Source organism: Magnolia sinica, chromosome 18 (assembly GCF_029962835.1).
Source record: "Magnolia sinica isolate HGM2019 chromosome 18, MsV1, whole genome shotgun sequence".
Classification (NCBI taxonomy): Eukaryota; Viridiplantae; Streptophyta; class Magnoliopsida; order Magnoliales; family Magnoliaceae; genus Magnolia; species Magnolia sinica.
In genome coordinates, this window is record NC_080590.1 from 44,047,501 (window position 1) to 44,072,879 (window position 25,379).

The following is a 25,379-nucleotide window of genomic DNA, read 5'->3' on the forward strand; positions in this document are numbered from 1 at the left end:
TCACACCCTGCCAAAGTGTGTATGAGAGCTTTTCTACTAGTCTGGTTAATAAAAGAGAGCTGGTCTCGTGGACGAAGTGTATGGAAACGGTTACATGCACCTGGTTGCACTTGGACTTGTTAGCATCCACATCACCTATTTCGACTGTCCACTAGGTCCCGTCCACACTTGGATGATTTAAACTGTCCAATCACTGGCTAGAAAATTGGATGGAAAGATCCTTCACAAGAGAACGGTTGACTCCAAACAAACCAAATGATGTAATTTTTGCATAGTAGTCAAAGAAAAGTAGACTGGACATAATGGACTGTCCAGATAGGTCATACATTATGTTCATGCCTGCAAGTCCGTATGCAACTAGGTGCATGGGAAGTGATCCGTGCTCATAGCCCGCTAGATAATCTCTTAATCCGTTATTAGTAAATACTAATTATATCCAACCACAAGATGTTAAACCAAGAAATTAGCTAATCCCACTAATCATGGGATTTTGGCTCCACATTTCAAAATTCAAAATCTTAATAATAACAAAAATAATAATAATATAGACAGTAATATATTATTAGTAACCATTAGTTGTGCATTACTAACATAGGATCAGGGTCGGGTTTAGGTTGGGTCTCATTGCCCATGACCAACCTTGTCTTGGCCCAGCCCAACCAAAATTTCAGGTTGGGCCAGTTGGGTTCAGGTTGAGCCCGACCCAAGTTGGACACCTACACCACACACACAAACACAAAAGAAAGAAAGAGGGGAAGAAAGAAACAAGGTAGGTTCCACTTTCTTTCCACCACATCCAGGTCCACCAAAATTCTCTTAGGTTCAGATTATTCGTGCCATAAACTGATGTTAATGCTCGACATGAATTCAAACCATATTGTCTTTACTTTCACACGTCTGATATTTTTTGTAGTTTGCAAGCTTTGCAATGTAAAGGATTGTGTGTGAAAAACGAACTGCAAGTCTACAATAAACCATCATGATATCAGATTACCAATATATGAGAGAGCCTGTGGTCAAGATACACAGTCATGAAACTTGCACAACAAGCCTACAAAGCTTCTCCAGCTTTCCAACATTAAACCACTGATATCTCAAACTTGAAACACAAGTCACTTTGAAACTCAATAAATTCACATGTGCACACACATATATTCCTTATATATTTAGTGACATAGAGTTGATTAAAGGGGAGAGTAAGTCGACCCAAATCACGTGCACTACCAAAGAGCATGAAACACATGATATAGTAGTTTGTGCCAATTTTTGGTGGAAATGCAGCAAATAAAGCAAGGAAAAGGAGAAGTGCCATTAGTAACTGGAATCTACGCTTCCATTGTTGTTTGTGATGCACAAATTTTGCTAAGTAGGCTCAAAATGTTCTTTTTTCCCACCTTCTTCAAAGAAAAGGCTCAAAATGTGGTAAAAAATCGAAGTCGCAGTCCGTGATACAGCTGATCCACATGAACCATCAGTCATATAAGCAGAAATATTGGCTGCATGGGCTGATATTTGTTGAATCACAAGGGGGGAAATTCAAGTCTAGCTATAATATCATTTTTCTAAAGAACAAATGCAAGTCAACATATATCTTGCACCATGACCTGTTCTTCATTAGTAAGCTCAATGATTTCTATTAGCTAGTTAGTATGAATAGTGCTAATTGCATACTATTAAGGGTATGTAGTCATACATATACAAATAGCTCGCTGCCCAATTATGTATAATAATAAAAATGCAAGCAAAATTAAGTTTCTAGAAGGAGCATGATCATGTGAAAATCCAGAAGCTATGCCAAAGTATTCTTCAAAGAAAAGAAGAGTTTATGGTTCCTTAAGAGAGAACATCAAATAAATGAAATAATGACCGGGACTAATACTTCTTACCTCAATAGGGTGTGATTCTGCAAGCCCGTCCAAACCAAGACCCTGAGTAGTTTGGTTAAGAAATTGCGTCCAAATTTTCCATTCAGGAAACAAGCAATCAATTGCTAAATAGCTCACCTGAAATGCAGCAGTTCACTAAATCATTCACAAGATTGTGCTTTGTCAACCCAGCACTAATGCCAAAGATGAAGGAACCCATAAGCAATACCCATGTCGCAAACCCTTCATTAAGCCACAAATGTGTCCACCATTCCATTGTTACGAGATTCCCAAACCATTGATGTGCAAGTTCATGTGCTACAACAATTGCAACCTGTGGAGAAAGACAGCCATGATGAAACAGTTTGTGTAAACTTCAAGCCAACTGTCAGTGAAGATCAATTGGAGGCAATGTTTTAAATAGTGAATAGCATGTAGCGTAGCAGTCATCCCACTGAAGCGTGACATGTAAGCTAAATGCCTCTTTTAGGTTTTCTATTAAGGTTGCCCTTGGTTGAACCAAATATCATGAAGTTTCATTACACCAAACTAGATTGATTATTAATGAAATTGAATGAAATATGATATTTGGTGCAACCAACACAACCTTAAATAATACGAAAAATAGTGTAAGGCCCATCCCCACAGCACATGATATTGTTCGCTTTGCCGAAGCTCACGGGTTTAAAACATGTCATGCCTGTTAAGGAGGGAACCCAACTTATAAACACCACAACTTCGGACGATTCTTTCGATATGGGACAAAGTTCCACCTTCACTGTCTGCATAGTAGTCTGCCAGCCACTTTGGGGGCCGCCCACATGTGTGCCCGCCCACGTGTGACCACACAGTGATGGGGCGTCACAAATAGGCCAAAGATTAAGCATAAAGATAAAGGAATAGCAAAGGAACTGATTTAGTACCATTACTAATATTACTACAATCATTGTAAAATTAACTAATTTATATTGAAAATTAAAAAAGGTGACAAATCATTGAAAACATTAATTGATTTTAATGTTTTAGTGAAAAATAACTTATAGTGTAACTTGAAAAAAAAAAAAACCTTTGTAGTGCAGGCAACATAGCATGTAGCGTAGGCTACATAGTGGTAGCATAAGCGACTTAAATTATTTTCATGAGCTATGTAGCATAAAGGCTAAGCTAACACTGCATAGCATAAGCTTTTTAAAACATTTGTGTGGTTATCAAATGCTAAGGAGACATCACCTGTCCCAAAGAAGTCAAGCAAAAAAGATCAATCAACATTGTGAAACAGCATGGAGTCCGAAAAAATAGTAAAAGAAAATTTTATAGAAAATAGTAAACACTGCACGGAACCAATCTTCAGTCTCATAGAATAATAGCTGAAGGATCTCCATAACATGGTCAGGAACACAATCTTGAACTATCAAATATCATTAAACATATGCACATTACCGTTTGCTTGTTTGCAGCCGCAGAATGTTGATCATCATAGAGCAGAGCTGATTCACAATATGTGACCAAACCATAGTTCTCCATAGCACCAATAATATCAGGTATTGCAATCATATCCAGCTTGGGTAATGAATATGGCATGGAAAAATAACTGACAAATTCCAATAACATGTTAGATCATGGAAATCAAGCACATCCACCCCAGAACTAGAAAAAACAGAAGAAAATTATAATAGAACTCCAAAAAGAGAACAACATGATTATTAGCTTCCATTTGAGTCCAGTTGGTTCCAGAAATCCACCAAAGTTTCTAAGGAAATGATTGTAATGATCAATTAACAGTAACCCAATAATCTCGACATATGAAGAAGAATTTAGTATAATAAAGACAAACCTACTTTTCGTAGAGATCAAGCGTCCTGACAGCAACATCCAAACCAAATTTCCCTTGATTAGTCTTACCAATCTGACAGTATACACGAACCTTAGTCCCTGAACATGCAAGTAACATTAATCAGGAAAATGGGTTGCCATATCATAAGAAAAGCATTCAGTACGAGTGCATACCATTGAGCGTCAAGTCTTCTATGTAATCAAACAAACCAACAACAACAGCCACCAAATAAGTTGACATAATTGGTGACTCCTGGAAAGAAACCGTCTTCAGTTGCCCATCAAGCTTTTCTTGAATGATTGGCATATTGGACAACGCTATCAGCTCTGAGGGCACTTCCAATGTTATCTTGAACGTAGCCTGAACACCAGAAAAAATAAATAAATAAACATTACATTCATGACCAGATTTCATAGATTACATATACACCATAAGACCTCCCCATGAACAGATGGGAGTTTTTCAGAAAAGAGGAAACTGCTTTCAAGGTATAAAGCGGCAGCAGAGGATTTTATAATCATATAGAACTGACCCTTCAGATTGTTTCCTTTCATTTATGTTAAATGGCTACATTGAGCTAATCTTGAGGGCCTATGAGAAGTTACAATAAGAAGAAGAAGAAAGATGGAAGAAAGAAACAATGAGAGAGAGAAAGAGGATAGAAATAGCAAGCATGTGACATGCTTAAGGTCTATTTAATCCCCAGCCCTCTACTCTTATTTATAATAATAATAATGTGAATGGGCCTATGGGTCTTATTACATAGACTTGAACCCAATGGGCCTTATTCAACTATCAACCTTTCAACACTCCCCCTCAAGCTGGAGAATCCTAATGAGGCTCAGCTTGGAACAAGGGCTAACATAATCAAACCAAAGAAAGAAAGAAATTATTCTCAAACAATTTATGTTTTTTTATATCCCCTTTGTTAACTTAGGGACTACATTGTAGAAGTATATTTCTTATTTGTTGAATAGGGACCGTATTTATAAATAGAGGACATAGTTGTGCACAAAGATCTCGAAGATACTATTCATCTCATCTATTGGATAGCAACATTAACAATAATCTACTCTAAACACCAGAACTAACATGAGCCGAGATGATTCCAAAAGTTGTGGGAGAATCAGACTGCAGTTTGATGACTTCTAGGATGTAAACCATTGGCACTTTCGGTGGCTATCAAAGGATCTAGCAGCACTTCCAATGGATGGGATTTGAATCTTTGGCTCTTCTGGTGGCTGCGACACTTCCAATGGGCAGTGAGGCAGACGGGGTTGCTGATGATGGTGGATTTATGTGGCTTACAGGGACGGTGAAGGTCACAATATAGTAATTTGGTTGCAGAAGACTCCGACAACAGATTGGAAAAACAAGGCATTGCCGGACAGAGATGAGTTTGGGCGCTGAAAGTGATGGGAATCGAGATCTGGGATCTCCTCAATGGTTGCCAACAGAGATAGATGGGAAGGGAGATTCAACAGCTAAGATTAGCACCAAAGCCTGTCATGGCTCCGATACCATGTTAAATTAAGGACTACATTATGGAAAATATTGTATATTTCATATTCTTTGAATGAGAACTATATTTGTACATGGGGGATACAATACAACTATACACACAGCTGTATACATATCTCAAAGATAATATCTTATCTATAAGATAATAACATATTTACCAAATACTAATCATAGATAACACTAATCTACTCTAACAAGTTTGAAAGTTTGTGACTCAATGTTAAAATTATGAAAACCAGAGAAGGCAAATAGCGAACAGATTGAGTCATTTAAAGAAATAACAAGTCAATAATTACCTTAACAGCAGGTTCATCCCAACATGGAAAACATCGACGTGCATCTGCAGGCTCAAATTGTGTAACTGCCATGTTTTTCTTCTCCTCGTTATGCTCATAAGTACTGGAGAAAAATAAAACAATCCTAAATAATAACAAAAAGAAAGATAATATATTAACATATCAGATTAGTACTCTGCACGGACACTTGAAACCATAGTTTTCAATCTCTCCAATGCATGAGGCACAAGCTCTGTGGGAACCATTCATTATTGAGAGAGAATTCTAAATGCCTCCTCTCTGGTTTCTGACAATTTTAAACACCTCCCCTCTAGTTTGGATTATTGCAAGTACTTCCCCTTTGGTTTACAAATTTGTTGAAAATTCCCCCACATGGTCTACTAGAAATGTTTATCTTTGAGAAATTGACCGTTTTATCCCTATGTCAAGGTACTAGTTGCAGACATTGAGTGAATGTATATCATCCTACCCATTCAGAATGGTCAGTCTATCATGAAAATGGGAAATCCCAAAAATCAGGCTGATCCAACCATTAGGTAGGACGTAAATTTGGTAGTTTTTGGGTGGATGTGGCCCACATGATGAATTGATTACCCTTTCTTTTTTCTTTTCTTTCTTCTTTTTTTTTTTGCATCGAATATCTATGGAGGAGGGACCCTGCTAGACAGGTTGGATACCATTTATATGGGAACCTCACAAGTGGGGAAAACTAACTTCTGGATGCGGGTACTCTTGTCAATTCATGCAGATTCCTCTAACGGCTCCAGCTGAGGGGGAGGTACTTGCAATAAACACGAGGGGAGAAGTTTACAATTGTCTGAAATTAGAGTGAAGGTGTTTACAATTATCCCCTCATCATTTCATTTATTAGCCCACTAGGTTCATAGTACAATATCGCATCAACCAAACATTGAAATTTATCATAGCATCATGTTGAGGACATCCGAGCGCTAGTCAGAGTATACCAGAGGAGGAGGAGAGCACCCATTTCTTTATGACTAGGTGATGCATACATGGGGCCCCGTTGGCCCAATTCAAGTGCCTAGCCCGTTGAAGAACCCACATCTTTGAAGGCACCACGCTGGGAAAATGCATGTGGGCTACTTAGTTGGACCATTTCGATCGTTGGATCATTGTCATTGGACATCTTGATCATGGGTCACAAAATAGTTTAGTTTATTTAGTTGTTTATATGTTTGTTTGTTTTGGCTTTTTTTTTTTTTTTTTTTGCGGAGTTTAGGAAGTTAGGAGTTAGGAACAAATTTTATTTTATTGAGCATCTTTATGTAAAAAAAAAATTATTTGAGAGCGTCTTTTTGTAAAAAAGTCTTTCATAGGACTATATAAGGGTTGGACGTCCCCCACCCTAGTCATTATTGCATATGAAATAAAATAAAATGAAATAAAAATTCTCTCTTTGCTTTGTGATGAAGTAAAACCTCCTGTGATTGGAGCAATTTGGTGTGATGCCATTGAGTGATTCCTAGTCATCCTTCTCTTTCTTTCTCTTTCATCAAAAGGTATTTCTTCTCTTTTCTCTTTCACTTTCTTTTAAGTTTTCTTCTCTTCTTTTCCCATCAACAAAAAATCCCCACATCCATCCTTGTTCTTCTTTCTCCCAACCCATACACCTGCAACCTAATATGTCCCAAACTCCCATCCAACCCACTCCCCCTGACCGTACAATCGTACTGCCATGCCCGGCCGTACCCACTTGTCCGTACAACCGTACGGACAAACTTGTAAGGTCGTACAGTCAGCCTCCCCCTTCCTTTCATCCTTTGTTTACTCTATTCAAACCCTAATCCCTAAAATCCCACATCCCGAACCTAGTGTACTAAAAAAACCCTAAATCCCTAAAACCCTAACCCCAAATCCCTAAAACCTCAAACCCTAATTCCCAAGTCTAAAATCCCCAAACATTATTTTCCCCAAATCTGAACCTATTTTCCAATTCCTTAAACCTCTAAATCAGCCCTAGCCTATCAACCCTAACAAAGACAAGTACTTCCTTTGAATGACGATCAATACCTATGCTAGATGGAAGTCCTACCTTCCATAGGTCCTATCTAATCATGTTTTATAAGATCTAACTGACAGGTTGTGATTTAGTCTTGAATTTGAGCATAGTTAAATACTTAAATTCATTAAGCTTATGATTGATTAGCATTATTTTGTGCTTTAAATTGTTCTAGTTAATTCGTTGATGATCTCATTGCATCATTCTAGACTAGGCCATCCGTCCTACGTCAAATTTTGGTATCAAAGCCTAGGTCTCGCTAGTGTGTAAAGTATTAACGATATCAGTCGATATATCCCATATATATCTTGTACCCCACCTGTGCGATACGAAACGCACAAGTAGTGGGATATATCCCACATGTTCAATCCAATGAGTATTTTCAATCCTTTTTTTCCTATAAATAATGTTAAATCAGTGTCAAATTGCTACAAATCCATGATTTTTCATGTTTTGGATTGTAAGCTTCAATTTCGAGATTTGGAGGAGATGGGCCGAGTTGCGGAAAAAAAAAATTTTAATCAAAATTTTCCAATTTCTCACAAATTGGTTGCAATCTGTGTGCAAACATAAAATCAAACATGTATGCAGTGTTTTAAACATCGACAATATTAGCCGATATATCCCACAATATTTCTTATATCCCACCCGTGCGATACGAAACCCACAAGTAGTGGGATATATCCCACATGTTCGATCTAGTTAGCATTTTTTATTTTCGATCCTTTTTTTTCTATAAATCATGTTAAATCAGTGTCAAATTGTTACAAATCCATGTTTTTTCATGTTTTGCACGAAAAATTATGGATTGGGAGCTTCGATTTTGAGATTTGTAGGAGAAGGACCAAGTTGCGAAATTTTGGGAAAAAAAAATCCCAATTTCTCACAAATCGATTGCAATCTTTCTGTCCAAACATAAAATCAAACATGTATGTAACCTAATTTAGTGATTCTTCTTTTGCTTTTGAATGTATTGCTTGTGTTTCCACACGTCTTCTTACATTTATAAATTATATGAATAAACTTTAAATACACTTGTATCAATTCAGTTAGACAACGCATAGATTAGGACCCCATACAAAGAAAACTCATTATGTGCACTTGTTTTTTGTAATGTTTTGATTTGTAAGTGTGTATTGATGTCTTTTTTAACAATCACTAAAATTTCATTGAAAAATCGACCAATTTCCATTGTTTTCCCGTGTTTCCAACAACAGCGATACATTATGCGATACAACCGATATATCCCATGCGATAACCGATACATATCCATATCCCAAAGGTGTGATACATAGCGCGATACCGATATTTCGAACACTGCATGTATGTAACTTGATCTAGTGATTCTTCTTTTGCTTTTAAATGTATTGCTTGTATTTCAACATATCTTCTTACATCTATAAATTATATGAATAGATTGCATTGCTTGTGATTCTTCTTTTGCTTTTAAATGTATTACTTGTGTTTCTACATATCTTTTGCTTTTAAATGTATTGCTTGTACATCTACATATCTTCTTACATCTTCTTACAACGCAGAGATTAGGACCCCATAAACAGAAAACCTATTATGTGTAATTGTTTTTTGTAATGTTTTGATTTATAAGTGTGTATTGATGTCTTTTTAACAATCACTAAAGTTTCATTGAAAAATTCAACCAATTTACCAGTGTTTCCCCATGTTTTCAACAATAGCAATGCATTACACGATACAACCGATATATCCCATGCGATAACCGATACGTATTCATATCCCAAGGGTATGATATGTAATGCGATACTGATATTTTGAACATTGGGTCTAGCATAGAACTTTCATGTCACGTCTAGGTTGGGTTTTCATATTGTTGTGTCTAAGATTAGCAGTCTTCCCATTCCCATTACATTGCATTTAGAGTTCTTTATTTCCTAGGTTTCCCTTTAGACTCCCAGTTTATGCCCACTCATACTAGGCATGGTTTTGATCTTCACCCCAGACCCCACAATGAATTTGGAACACCTTGCCGAGGCTATCAATGCTATCAATGCCATCAATTACCACCTCGCGACCATCGAAGCCCAAAGTAAAGCCACCAGTAACCAACTGGCAACACTCGGGAATGAGACCAACACCCGCATGACCTAGTTGGAAGCTTCCCTCCAGACAAACCCCAACAATGGGGAAGATGGCCAATCTCAAGCAAGAAGTGAAATTGGAGGAAACAAAGTTAGAGGATGTGGAAGAGGCTGTGGCCGAGGTATTGGTCGTGGTGGGGTGCGTACCCAACCACCCCGTGAAGAGTACCTAGACCACAATGATCCTAATGATCGAGCAATGAAGAGTGTGAAGATTGAGGCCCCAAACTATGATGGTTGCTTGGACCCCAAAGCCTTGATTGGCTTGCGGATATGGATCATTATTTTGAGTGGTACAATATGGCCGATCGCTGACAGGTGAGGTTCGCCAAGATGAAGTTGGTGAGCCAGGCCAAATTGGTGGCCGAGGTATTGGCCGTGGTGGGGTGCATACCCAGCCACCCCGTGAAGAGTACCTAGACCACCATGATCCTAATGATCGAGCAATGAACAGTGTGAAGATTGAGGCCCCGAACTATGAAGGTTGCATAGGCCCCAAGGCCTTCCTTGATTAGCTTGCGGATATGGATCATTATTTTGAGTGGTATAATATGCTTGATCGTTGACGGGTGAGGTTCGCCAAGATGAAGTTGGTGAGCCAGGCCAAGTTGTTTTGGACAAATGTCAAGCAAAAGATGGAAATGTCTGGAGATGATCCGGTCTCACTGTGGGCCGAGATGAAAGAGATCTTAAAGGAGAAGTACATTCCTCTCTCTTACCACCAGAAGCTTTTGGATCAGTGGCAATCCTTTCATCAAGGATCAATGCTCGTGGCTAATTACATCGCTAAGTTTGATGAATACATGATGTGTTGTAACATCGAGGACCCATTAATGACCCTTTCTCGTTTCACGATGGGCCTATGACCCGAGCTACATCTTGAGCTCATTCCTCATGACGTCAGCAGCCTAGAGCATGCCTATCAAGCGGTGCAAGAACTTGAGCAGTATCCAAAACCGTAACTCGTGAGGCGATTTGACTCTCATGATACCAACGTCAAGGCCACTCCCCACGGAGTTAAGCCTAGTTTTTGGAGTCAACCCAAAGCCCCAACTAGTACTTAACCCAACAATAGGGATGTGAGGGACAAAGGTCTAGCTAGTACCAGTTTAAGGGGAAGTGAGCATACGCGGTGTTACAATTGCCAAGGATATGGTCATTTGCATACCAGTGCCCTACGAAAGAGTGAGGTGAAGCCCTCATAATTGGCAAGTTTGAGGAAGATGTGAATGATCAGAGCGATTGTAAAGAAGAAGAATATTAGCTAGCTTGTAATCGGTGCTAGTGATGAAGAAGTTGAAGGAGTTGAGACCGTGCCACTTGCAATTGTCAGATGCGCCTTAGCCCAGGTTAAAGAGAGTGATGATTAGCACAGCAATTCAATTTTCTACACGTTAAGTCTGGCAACAAAAACTGTAAGGTAATAATTGAGAGTGGCAGTTGTACCAATGTGGTCTCCGCTAGCACTGTAAATCATTTGGATTTGAAACTTGTTCCTCACCCTTAGCCCTTCGAGCATAGTGTGCCGTAAAGGCCGTTACGTAAAGGTAACGGTGGCAACCATTACACGTTATGGGATCGTAACGGCCATAACAACCGTTATGGAAAAAAATGACCTGTAACAGCACGTTACATCCTCTATAAAGGCCATAATAGCCCCGTAATGGTCTATTACAAGAATATACAGGTTTTTCATACTTTTTAATCAACATTACAGGGCAGATATAGGTTTTTCAAGGGTTTTTTCAATGAATAATAAATAAATAAGAGATTGTAACAGCCTTTATGCCCCATATCGTAAAGGTAAGGTGGTGGCCGTTACGGCCACCGTTACCGTTACAGAACACCTTGCTATCGAGTTTCATTGGTTGATGCGTCCTCGATACCGGTTTCTAAGCGATGTCTTATTTCCATTCAGTTTACTTCCTACAAAAACACGTTGTGGTGTGATGGTTGCTACATCATTTTGGGCAAACCTTGGCGGTACAACTGTGATATGACACTATTCCGCCGCTCGAATACATGTTCATTTATGTATGAAGGCAAGAGGATAATGTTTAATCCCCTTCCACCCAAAAGCACCTCGGAGAAGAAAGTGGGCAACAAGAAGGGTGATCCTAAAGAAGTGAAGAAGTCCCAGCCTAAGTCTCTCCACATAATAAATGCCAAGGAGTTTGAAAAGGAAATTAAAGTTGTTTTAATGCTATATGCCCTCGTGGCAATAGAGGTCACACCCGAGGTTAGCGTAGAGTTGTCACCTGAAGTGATTCAGGTGTTAGATGAGTATAGAGATGTTTTCCCTAAGGACCTACTGGATGAACTTCCACCCATGCGGGACATTCAGCATGCCATTGATCTTGTCCCTAGGTCAATTCTACCAAACCTTCCTGACTACCGAATGAACCCCACGGAGCATGTGGAATTGAAGAGACAAGTTAATGAGTTTCTTAAGAAAGGGTTTATTCAAGAGAGTTTGAGTCCATGTGTTGTGCAAGCCCTCCTCACACTTAAGAAAGACGGCACTTGGTGCATGTGCGGGAACAGTCGGATCATCAACAAGATCATGGTCAACTATTGGTTTCTTATACCGCGTCTTAACAACATGTTTGACATGATGGCCAGTGCCACGAACTTTTCTAAGATTAACCTCAAAATTGGGTATCATCATATACATATTCGCCGAGAAGCTGAATGAAAGACAACCTTCAAAACGAAGGATGGGCTATACGAGTGGTTAGTCATGCCTTTTGGCTTGACCAACGCTCTAAGTACATTCATGAGAGTGATGACCTAGGCATCGAGGCCCTGTATAGGTAAGTTCCTGGTGGTTTATTTTGATGACATCCTCATTATAGTACCTCCAAGGAACAATATCTCAACCATTTGAGGCAAGTTTGCGGGGTCCTTAGGACAAATTATATGTTAACCTGAAGAAGTGTTCTTTCATGTCTGACAAAGTTATTTTCTTAGGGTTCATCATTTCATCTAAGGGCATGTCTGCGGACCTCGAGAAAGTCAAAGCCACAGTAAGTTAGCCTAAACCACATAACATTCATGAGGTGCGTAGCTTCCATGGGTTAGCTACTTTTTATAAGTTGTTCATTCAAGGCTTTAATTCCATTATGGCTCCATCACGGATTGCATTAAAAAAGAGTTCAAATGGACTAATGCTGCCTTCAAGGCGTTCAAGGAAATTAAGGGCAAGTGATTGAGGATCCTAACATGCGCCTTCCTAACTTTTCTAAAGTCTTTGAGGTAGCGTGTGATGCGTCTAGTGTAGTTATAGGTGGAGTACTTAGCCAGGAAGGGCTCTGTTGCCTATTTTAGTGAAAAATTGAATGAGGCGAAGTGATGGTATTTTACCCCATGACAAGGAATTCTACGTGGTGATTCAATCCTTGAGACATTGGCGACATTATTTACTTCCAAAGAGTTCATCTTATTTTTTGACCATGAGGCTTTGAGATACTTTAACTTCCAGAAGAAGCTAAACCCAAGGCATGACAAGTGGGTAGAGTTTCTCCAACAGTACACCTTTGTTCTGAAACACAAGGCCGAGGTCGAAAAAAAAAAAAACATGTCGAAGCCCTTAGTCATCGAGTAGCATTACTCTAATCTATGTGATGGGGACATCTCGCGCACAAGCACGCCCCCCTACGCACCTATGCAAAGAGGAGGGCCCCACCATCGATCTGGATCGATGACGACGTCCAGGGAAGGCCTCCTAATTAGAGGACTGCGATTTGCTTCGTTGGAATGGACCCGATAGTCATGTGAATCCCACCATGGGTTCTCATGATTGTGGCCCACTATTCTAATTAATCTAGTACTTTAGGTTTTTCTTATCATTGTTATTAGGAATATTATAGACGGTTTAGATTGTTTTCATTAATTGTTATTTTTTATTACTTTATCTCCAAGTAATAGGTTGCGCACATGGCGCGAGTTTTGAGGTATGGGGTTTTATTATAAATAGGCACCCCTTGTAGTCTTTTTTTCTCATTGAAGATTAATAAAATTTCTGCGTTTTCCTGCTCCTTTCCGAGTTATGAAAACCTAATTAGGTGCAAAGCCCTCCCTTCTTCGAAGGGCTAACTACCATGGAGTGAAGCCACACTTATCCCGATTCGCCCCCACCTTCTTCCATCCATATTTCTCTTCCCCTACGATCATTTACGCTTCAAATCCATCCTTTATTGCAATCGTTTTTCTCTCTACAACAGATTTCCAAAATCTGGCCCTCCAAAAGGGCTGAAACTTCGGCGGAGCAGCACGCACAAACCATATCGGATCGACCTAAAATTTGGGGGTTTTGGAGTCCACCCCTGGCCAATCGGGGCCAAGCTTGCTTTTTTTTTAATAGTGGGCCCCACACACATGCGGCCAGGATCACACGCACGTACGTCTGGGTCATTGCTGCTGTCCACACGTGCGTTACTTCTCTGGTTCGTCTCCCTCCTCTCTCACTCCTCTTTCACCCAAAATCCCTAAACCTAACCCTAAATTATTCAAATCCCCAATTTTATGCCCTTTCTTCAACCTTAGGGTTCCCCGAATTGAAATTTTTGAATCCCTTGGATTGGGGGAATTATTTTTGTGCATGTGTGGATGAATTTACCCTCCTTTGATTCTTGTTTGGTCTATAATTTTGATTGATCCGGCCCTAACCTGTGTAGGCCTGGATCCGCATAAGATTCCCCTTGATTGAGTGTTTGAATTTTTGTGTGGGATGTGGAATTTGTGTAATTGTTTCTGAATTAGTGTAATCTAATGCCTGAAAATCTTGTACATCATACTTGAATTTCATGTCCTGCATCACTATGAGCGTAGAAGTCACTGGGTTCGAACAATTGAAGGGAGAATATTCTGCATGCTTAGATTTTAGGAAGGTGTACATGTCACCTTTAGATGATTGGTCAAGGAGTGATGGTGGGTTTGTCCTAATCGATGAGGTTCTATTTAAGGGTGACAGAATCTGCATTCTTTACACCTCCTTACGGGATTTTCTTGTTTGGGAACTTCATGTCGGAGGATTAGCCAATCATTTTGGTTAAGACAAGACTATCGCCCTTGTCGAGGATAGATTTTATTGGCCTAGTCTCAAGAGAGACGTTGCCAAATTATTGGGCAATGTAGGACTTGTCAGCTGGCAAAACAGAAAAGGCAAAACACGGGATTATATATGCCTTTACCAGTGTCACACACTCCGTGGCAAGATATCAGTATGGATTTCGTGCTTGGGCAATCCAAGATGATCGGAAAGCACGATTCCATTTTTGTGGTGGTGAACCATTTTTCGAAAATAGCCCATGCATCTAGCATTGCCAAGATTTTCTTTGGATGGGAGGTTCGCTTGCATGGTTTGCCTAAAACCATTAGGTCTGATAGGGATGTGCGATTCGTGAGTTATTTTCGGAAGACACTTTGGCACATGATGGGTACGAGACTTCAGTTCTTGTTGGCATACCATCCTCAAATTGATGGTCAAACATAAGTGATCAATCGAAGCTTAAGAAACCTATTGCGATGTCTTGTGGGTGACCATACTAGGACCTGGGATTTAGTTCTACCCGTCGCAAAGTTTGTATATAATAGTTCTGTCAACAATGGGAATGAGCCCTTTTGAGGTAGTACATAGTTACAAGCCTAAGAAACCTATAAATCTTATTCCCATATTAGTCTCCCATAGAACTTCAAAGTCCGTAGATGCATTCGCACGCCATATCCATGATTTGCATAACGAGATTAGAAAACGCATTAATAAGAGTAACGAAAAGTACAAGATATTTGTTGACTCTCATCGTAGGTTTAAAGAATTTCAAGTGACTATGTGATGGATTTTATGAGGCCAAAATAATTTCCACTGGGGACTGTTAGGAAATTACAAGCCTGTAGTGCCGGTCCATATAAGATATAGAGCAAATTGGGCTCTAATGTGTATGTTGTAAAACTTCCACTTAATATGGGTACTAGCTCTACATTCAATGTGGAAGATCTTGTCCTTTAAGGGCCGACCAGTTTCTGCCTCTAGCCCTTGTTCTAACCCTCACATTGACCTCGATAGCTTTCCCGACCTGTCCCACGAACCATGGCATTTGCCAAATCCTTCTTCCGGCCTTTGCCTTCTCTACAATCCATACCCAATAAAAGAGAAAAGATTGAAGAAATTTTGGATGAGCAAGTGGTTTCCACCAAACACAGAGGTTTCTAGAAGTATCTCATCAAGTGGAAGAACATGCCATAGTCGGACTATACATGGATCACATAGGTAGAGCTTCAGAGGATTGTAAGATTTTTACTATTTTAAAGATCTTGGCAAGCTAGGAATCCTATTTTTATTGTTTAAAGATAAGTATTATTAGATTTTATTGTTTAAAGACTTTTACTATTTTAGAGATCATGGCTAGCTAGGAATCCTATTTTTAGATTTTATAGATTATGTTGAGGATTGTAAACACCTATTATCAGTAGGGCTTAGGCCTATGGAATAAGACATAGTTGTATGGTATTCTCCTTGAGCAAATTCTCTTGTTTCTCGGAGGGTTATCTCTAAAGAATGAAAGAAACAAACAGGAGGAATGTGAAAGAGATGGGAGAAAAATGTGAGAGAGAGGTTTTGGAGAGAGAGAGAGAGAGAGAGAGAGAGAGAGAGAGAGAGAACGTGGGATCTCTCTATTATCTTATTCAATATATATGTAGGATTTCTTCCTTTATTACATCATAATAACCCACTTTATACAATATTCGCAAATAAGCCCACTAATATCATATTTACATAAATGACCCTACTAACTTAATATTCCAACACTCCCCCTTAAGTTAGTGTATGAATGTCCATCATACCCAACTTGCTAGAGATTTCTTGTAACATGGGGGAGCTAAAAGCTGAGAGCCTTTGTAAACATGCCTGATAATTGTTTTGTAGATTTGACAAATGGAGTAGCCAGTAATCCAGAGGATATCTTCTCTCGAATGAAAGGTATATCAACCTCAATGTGTTTAGTTTGTTCATGAAAGACTGAGTCAAATGCAATATGGATGGCAGCCTGATTGTCAAAATATAGAGGAATAGTTGAGGTGATAGGAAACCCAATTCCATAATGGATCTCAGGCACAAGAGTTCACAAGCCTCATGAGCCATAGCTCTATACTTTGCTTCTGCACTGGATCGATATAAGACTGTTTGTTTTTTTACTTCTCCATGTAACCAAGTTGCCACCAACGAATGTGCGATAGCCAGAAGTAGACTTTCTATCCGTTGAGCATCCTGCCCAGTTAGCATCAGAATAATCAGCAATATTAACCTATCCATGATTCATATAAAGAATACTGCGTCCTGGACATGACTTTAGGTACGATGTACAGCATCGAGATGAGGCACCTTTGTCGAGTGCATGAATCGATTGACAATACTTACAACTTAAGTAACGCCCGGTCTTGTAATCGTCAAGTAGATTAGTTTTACAACTAATCTCCTATACATAGTCGGATCAATCAAACTCTCACCTTCAGATGCATGCAACGAGTGCCTTTGGTTCATAAGAGATAAAGCCGGACGAGCACCTAATTTCCCAGTCTCACTTGCTAGATCAAGAGTATAATTTCTTTGGGATATGAAGATGCATTTAGATGAACGGGTAACTTCAATCCCTAGAAAGTATAGCAATGGCCCCAGATCTTTGGTCTCAAATTCTTTGCTCAACTTGTGCTTAACTTGATCAATAAACTCCAAGTCATCCCCAATCACAACAATGTCATCCACATAGACAAGTATAGTAGTTCTTCCTTCTTGTCGGGTATGAATGAAGACTGTATGATATACTTAATATCTTCTGAAGCTAAAGGACATAATAGCAGCATTAAATCTAGCAAACCAAGCTTTGGGAGATTGCTTAAGGCCACAAAGAGCCTTTTTCAGCTTACACACCTTCCCAGACTCCTTAAGCTGAAAACCAGGGGGCATATCCATATACACTTCTTCTGCTAGATCGCCATGAAGGAAGGCATTTTTAACATCCAGTTGGAAACCAGTGTTTGAAGTATCAATATCGCTACAAGTTTTGTTGGTCAGGGATATAGAAACAATATCGATATCGCTGATAAACGGAAATGCGGGGAAACATAGGAAAAACGGTGGAATTTGCACTGAAACTTCAGGAGATGTTAAAATGTACATATTTGCATATTTAGAAATAATTTTTAAAAAAAAAAATTGCAAAAAGAATGCATACCTAACAAGTTTCCATTTAATGGGGCCTTAAAAGCATGTGTTGTTGTAAGAAATCAGTCCAACCATCCCATCCGGCCAATTTAACCATCTAACCTTCCATCCAAACATCCATCAATATTGCAAAATATCAACAACACATGATATTTCACCAAGAAATCAACAATTGGAAAGGAAACGAAAGATTGTGGTCTCAATATCGTGTATGTTGCAATATCAATAATATTGAGATATTATCAATATTATTAATGACAAATTGAACACTATATACAACCATGTGCCCATGAAAAAAAATTGAAATAAATTTTTTTCTAATAAACAAAATTTTGATGATATCAATATGTTGGCAATATTATTAAAAAATTGTCGATACACTTATGATACAAGCATTACCTAGAATTTACATAGTAAAGTAATATTGGTGATACATTGGCGATATTGATGCATTGGCAATACAAGCGACACTTAGAATTTACATAGTTGAAAATATTGGCGATTACATTAGCGATATTGATACGTTTGCGATACTTAGCAATACATTGCTAATACCCAGAATTTCTGATACTACTAGCATTATCGGTATTGCTACCAGTGTTATCGGTATCGTTGAGCTGGAGATAAAGATAATATTGGAGATATTTCGATAATATCGGAGATAATTCGAACACTGGTTGGAACAAAGGCCAATCAAGATTGGCAGCCAAGGAAATAATCAAGCAGACCGAATTCAACTTTGCCATAGGTGAGAAGGTTTCATTGTAATCAACCCCAAAATGCTATGTGTAGCCTTTAGCCACCAAACGAGCTTTGTAGCGCTCAATAGATCCATCAGCCCGATACTTTATGGAGAACACCCACTTGCACCCAACTGTACTCTTACCTAGCAGTAATGGAACAAGATCACAGGTGCCATTTTTATGAAGAGCAACCATTTACGCTTCCATTGCTTGCTTCCAAGCAGGGACTGAAAGAGCCTCAAGCACCTACTTAGGAATAGTGGAAGTGGAAATGGCAGCCAAGAACACACGATATGATGGTGAAATAGACTCATAAGAGAAAATTAGAAATATTACGTAATGTGGGATGATGACTACGAGTGCGAGAAGCAACAAGGGATGAAGGACTAGCAGTAGAGATAGGATGAGAGAAGATACCTGAGACTGGAAGTGGAGCTATTGATACAAACGATCCGTGTGATGGTCTCAATTGTTGGTGAACATAGGTAAGGAGCCGCTTGGGTGCTAAGGGAGATGCAGAAGGAGAAATATCAACAATTGGCAAAGGCGAAAAATGAATCGTCTCGACTGCATCAGCATGTTCAGACGAAGGAGAGTAGAATGGGCGATCTTCAAAGAAGGTCACATCCATAGACACAAAATATTTCCTTGTAGATGGATCATAACACCCATAGCCCTTATGTTGAAGAGAATATCCAATGAAAATACACTTAACAGACCAATTGGCAAATTTGTCCTTGGAGGGACCTAATGAATGCACAAAACAAACACAACCAAACACTTTAGGAGGGACAACAAACAAAAGGACGGGTAGGTTTCAATGCATGCATTGGAATATCTCCCTTGAGGACACAGGTAGGCATTTGATTAATCAAATAACATGATGTTAATAAGGCTGCAGACCAGTATGACTTACGGACCTTCATTCCTATAAATAAAAAATTAAAAATTAAAATTAAAATTTAAAAAAAAAAAAAGAGCGAGTAAACTCAAGAAGACGGCGATTTTTGCGCCCTACCAGTCTATGTTGTTGTGGAGTGTGGGCACAAGAAAGTTGATGATGAATGCCATGCTCTTGGAGATATGATTTGAAGTTATTTGAGCTATACTCACCACCATTATCAAAACGAAGGTTCTAAATGGCACAATCATACTGGGACTGGATCATTTGATGAAATGATCGAAACAAGTTAAACAGTTTATCACGGCGACGCATCAAATACACCCAAGTCACATGAGAGAATTCATTAATAAACGTAATATAGAAAAATTATCCAGAGATGCAACAGGACTAGGTCCCCATATATTAGAATATACCAATGTAAACATTTTATCATATTAATGCTCAACAATGGGAAATCTTCTAACATGTTTACTCAACTGACATGTTCCACATTTACAGTAAGCATCACTATTTTTATTAAATTGAGGAACAAGAGATTGTAAAGTTCTAACAGACACATGACCCAGTCTTGCATGCCAAATGGCAGTAGACGCTTTATTGGACTCTAAACTGCATAACTGAGAAACAAATGAACGAGATGTAGAGAAAGCACTAGCAGCAGCCAACAGCAAGCTCCCCCTGTCGCAAGAAGTAGAGACCACGCTCATACCCCGCACAAATAATCATCTTCGTACTCAAGTCCCGAAAAACGCAATGAGATGGAAAGAAAGTCACACTGCAATTTAATATGCTAGTAAGATAACTAACAGATATTAAATTTGCATTGAACTTAGGAATGTACAAAACATTAGACAAGGTGGGGGTAGGAGAAACTGAAACTGAGCCAACAAATTCAACTGGGGTAGAAGTCCCATCAACAAGACGAACTAAACAACTACAAGAAGAAGTGGTGGAAGGAAGAAGACAACTGTGCGTACCAGTCATACGATTGGATGCCCCAGAATCTATAATCCAGGTGGCAGGAGTGGAGGAGGCATGAAGTGCAGTACCTGTCATAGCAATAGAGGAAGAGGCAAACGACTCTGATGAGACAGATTTAGGTGTGGCTGACTGAGGCTGAAGGGATCTGAGATGCTGAAGCTCCATTACATCTACCCTAGTCATAGTAACAGACTCCATATAAGAGGAATCAGTAGGAGGAATGCTACAAATATCAGAAGTATGTCCAGTATCATCAGAAGTTGTGACGTGGGCAATAGGGCGGCCATATAGCTTGAAACATCGTTCCCAAGAATGTCTTGAACAATTGCAATAGGTACAGAAAAATCTCCCCCTACCACTACCACGTTCTCTAGATGAGAACCCGCCTCGAGTATCTAAACCACCACTCTTATCGCTAGGTGGAACAGTAGTAGAGATAAAGGCAGTCCTCTCCTATGTCAAGGTCGGAGTTGACATAACTCGCTGGCAGGCTTCCTCCGAATGGACTACAGAATATGTTGTTTGGAGCGTGGCAAAAGGAGTTGTGGCTATAAGCTGAGTCCTTAATGCCTCATACTCATTATTCAATCCCGCTACGAATTTGTATGTCTGGCTTCATCCTCCCGATTCTTCACAATTTCAGCATTGCGAGTGTTAGGGAGTTCACTGAAGGGCTGCAAATGACTCGGTTCTTCCCAACAACTCTTCAAGACCCCAAAATACTCAATAACGGAAAGGTTCTCTCGTGTGAGAGAATACAACTCTGTATTCAGTTGGAAGATGCGAGGCTTATTGAAGACCGTTCCATAAGTGTCATTGAGTGATTTCCATAAATCAGCAGCAAACTCATAAAAGAAATGTCCAGAAGCAATACTGGGTTCTAGTGAATTGAGTAACCAGCCCATAACAATGGCATTGGAGGAATCCCATGTGTCCGCTGAGGATGAAGGATGTTTTGTCGTGCCAGTAAGATACCCAAGCTTCTCCTGGCCAACAATATACATCCGAACAGCCCGAGACCAAAGAAGAAAGTTACTTCCATTAAATTTCGTAGAAGTAATTGAAAGTGGTTCATCGAGGCCAGTCCGAGAGACAAGGAATCCATAAATACAAACAAAAAAGGAGAAACAAGGAGAAAGAATACAGAGAACAACAGTAGATGGAGATAAATCAACATAAAGAATGCAGGAATATACACTATGCAGTCAGTGTATGCATTGGACCTCAAAAACCCCAATGGGTGCAGTCGCTCACCCATTTTGGCCCAAAAATGCTTCCACGCTGTTCGAAACTCCACGAAACTGACTCCTCTATGTAGGGTAGTAAAAAACGGCCCATATGCAATTGGTTTGGTGGATCAAAAACCACACATTCGAGAGAGCTGAAAAATGGTCCGATTTTGGCATTTTTCTGAAAAATACTATAAAATCCATTAAAAAATATTGATCTTCTTCAAAAAATTCCAGAAAAATAATCATAAATCCAATTACATGATTCTACACCATGTGGTAGAGATTTTGGAGAAAACCGATAGGTACAAATGATAGATTGTTACGTCAGCTAATGTTGGCACGTGGCTCCCTCGATTTCTGTGTAGAACTTCCCCTTTTTAACTAGATTGGATGCCTTGACGAGGAGAATCTGATGTATGTTGGTCTTCCATAGGTTGGATTGATCAAGGCTCTGATACCATGAAGAATGAAAGAACCAAAGAAGAGGAATGTGAGAGAGATGGGAGAAAAATGTGAGAGAGGGGGTTTGGAGAAAAAGAGAACGTGGGATCTCTCTATTATCTTATTCAATATATATAGGGTTTTTTCCTTTAATAAGCCCACTAATATCATATTTACATAAATGACCCTACTAACTTAATATTCCAACAATCTCTAGTATAAGACTAGAGGATTGACAAGCTTGCTCGCAGTCATTACATTCTTTTCTCTTTTGTGTTTCAAACTTTAATCTAGTACATTAAATACTATCGCAATTAGTTACTTCCTTAATCTAGTTGCATTAAATTGGCACAAGTTTTGCTACTAGGACTTTTTCTAACTTTTCTTTTTACTTCCCCATTTTCTTTCCACAATTTTTGTCCCAATATTTATTCCAAACCTACCTTCAATTCCTTAAACCAGCCAAGGCATCCCCCCCCCAAAAAAAAAAAAAAAAAATTAATAATAATAATAATAATAATACCCCAAACCCACCCTTCTCATGTATTCTGCATAAACCCATTGTCATATAAGAACTAGAAGAGGGATGACTTGCAGTCATGAGACGGCTAAGGAACTTCAGGATGGGACTATATTGACCGTGCAACAAGTGGTTAATTTGATCACGAAACAGTTAGACGATATTGGCACTCGTTTTAAGGCCAGAGTAGATACCCTAGAAGGACAGGTTACTATTCTTGAAGAAGCAAGAAAGGGAATCAATCCAAACCATCTAACATCTATGGATGGCCTTAAGGGAGTCTTGTATTGGGGAATGATGACTCAAGGCATTTTGGCCAAAATAGTGATTTCCACAAAGAAGAATATGAACCTGATTAAGGGATCCAACAACATCGTTATGCGCAACCAGGAACAAGAGGAATGAACAACCTCAAATGAAACTATCCAAATTATCTCGAAGGAGGGCAGAATGTTCGCACTGCGGATCCCACTAAGCATGTTAAGATTGAGATTCTAGATTAATGATAATTTGGATCCAAGATGTTAAATGATTGGTTAAGCTAAAGTCAATGGAGCGATATTTTCGCTAATAAGAAATGGAACATGCAGTCAAGCTACGTGTTGTTGTCGTGAAACTCAAGGGAGCAACTCAAGACTAGTGGTATGATGTCGAAAAAGACCTGCAGCAATGTAGCTTTCCTCTTGTAAGCAATTGGGAGGAAATGAAGGTGAGATTGAAGGAAAGGTTTTTATCGTTGAATTATGAGACAACTTCTTTTTAGGAGCTCCTCACGCTTTGGCTAGACAATTTGACTATGGAGGAATACATACAACATTATTATGACTTAGTTATTTAATGCTGCCTAACAAACACCGGAAGGCAACAAGTGGTGATTTATTGCAATGAAAAATAGTTCGATATTCAAAGAGAAATGGTGATCATTCAAATTAATAGCCTTAACGAAATGTATCAGATGGCCCGAAAAGTGCGGGAGAGAAAGTTGGTGTAAGACGCAATAGCCCTCAAGTCGGGGGATATGCATCCACCCATCCTACTGTTAGTGGCTCCACAGCATGTCTAAAAACAATCGCATCTCACGATAATTTTTCTCAGGATTACAAAAATGGCCAAAACTCTACCTCTAATCCTCTTTCCCAAAGCTGTGATAGAAAGGAAAAGTCTATTATGGCAACTCAGGGGAGGTCGACAAACGCTTCAAGCATGGTGGTCATACGCGACAGTGTCACTCTCGCAATCTATAATTTTATGAGGGACGAGATTGAATGGTACAAAGAAAACTTCATTGTAGATCAAGTGGAAGGTGAACATGAAAGCAATCCAGAAGATGACGACCAGGAACCCATGGAAGGCCTAGATAGCTTTAACAAAAAAATAAGTTATCGTTGGTGGTCAAGAGGATTCTAACAATACCAAAAAAGGAGGCCCAAGAAGACTGGTTGAGAACCAACATCTTTTATACACTAATATCGTGCAATGAAAAAGTTGTCAGTGTTATTATTGACGGAGGAAGCAATATGAATGTGGCCTTGCAAATCATTGGAGACAAGTTGAAGCTGAAACCTCACTAGCATCTCAAGCAACACAAGATTGCATGAGGAAATGACACGTTCATCCCCGTGACCAAGTGGCACTGAGTAAACTTCTCACTAGGTCGTTACGAAGAATTTGATGTGACATCATTCCAATGAAGATCACACATTATTACAGCACCCGGGGATTTATGGTAAGGATGTGACTCACAAGGGTCATAAGAACACATACATGTTTATACACAAAGAAAAGCCAATTACTCTCAAGTCTCAACCTTATGAAGGATGACAAACCCGAAGTGGCAAAGCCAACTTCCAGTGTTGAGTATGGCCTAATTCGTAGAGGAAAGTTGGGAAGGAGGAATCATGTATGCTCTGGTATGATGCAAGACCAATCCAACTGGTGATGTTGCTATCCAACCACCTGAGATTCAAGACATTCTGTTCCAATTTCAAGAATTGTTCCTTGATGAACTGTCGAGCGAGCTTCCACCTATGCAAAATATTCAGTACACAATTGATTTGGTACCTGGAGAACATTACTAAATCTTCCAGCATACCCAAGGAACTCAAAAGGCATGCAGAGCTTCATCAACAAGTGGAAGTATTGGTAGCCAAGGGTTTCATTCATGATAGCCTCAACTAGTGTGCCATGTCGATGTTGTTGACACTAAAGAAGGATGGCAAATGGGGGATGTATGTTAACAGCCATGCCATCAACAAGATAACAGTAAAGTATCATTTTCCCATTCCACCCTAAATGACATGTTGGACATGATGGCGGATGCAACAATCTTTTCGAAGATCGATTTACGAAGCGAGTACCACCAAATAAGATTTCGTCTTGGAGATAAGTAGGAAACCACTCTTCAGACAAATGATGGATTGTATGAGTAGCTAGTCTATGTTAACGCAAATTCTAGAGCAATTCATAGGCAAGTTTATCACCTTGTACTTCGATGACATCCTCAACTATAGCCATTCATGAGAAGATCATTTAGTCCATCCTTGCTAGGTCATGAGATTATTAAGCCACAAGAAACTCTACATCAATTTTATGAAGGTGTACCTTCATGAGTTCCAAAATGATCTCTTTGGGGTTTGTCATTTCGGCAGAAGGCATGACGGCTGATTCTGAAAAGATAAGGGTCATTG

General features: G+C 39.3%; 1 protein-coding gene across 3 annotated transcripts in view; it reads right to left on the reverse strand.

Moving 5' to 3' along the window:
* LOC131233879 (aminopeptidase M1-like) overlaps window positions 1-25,379 on the reverse strand; it is an 84,463-nt gene that overhangs the window by 54,541 nt on the left and 4,543 nt on the right. For 2 of the 3 annotated variants that reach the window (XM_058230712.1, XM_058230710.1), the window contains exons 3-8: window positions 5,517-5,619; window positions 3,873-4,059; window positions 3,704-3,797; window positions 3,306-3,456; window positions 2,095-2,199; window positions 1,887-2,003 (exon numbers count right to left, since the gene is read on the reverse strand). In XM_058230712.1, coding sequence (XP_058086695.1) covers window positions 1,887-2,003; window positions 2,095-2,199; window positions 3,306-3,456; window positions 3,704-3,797; window positions 3,873-4,059; window positions 5,517-5,619 — 757 coding nt within the window. Of the gene's footprint in view, window positions 1-1,886; window positions 2,004-2,094; window positions 2,200-3,305; window positions 3,457-3,703; window positions 3,798-3,872; window positions 4,060-5,516; window positions 5,620-21,753; window positions 21,901-25,379 lie in introns of those variants that run through there. The other variant, XM_058230713.1, reaches the window with a different exon arrangement.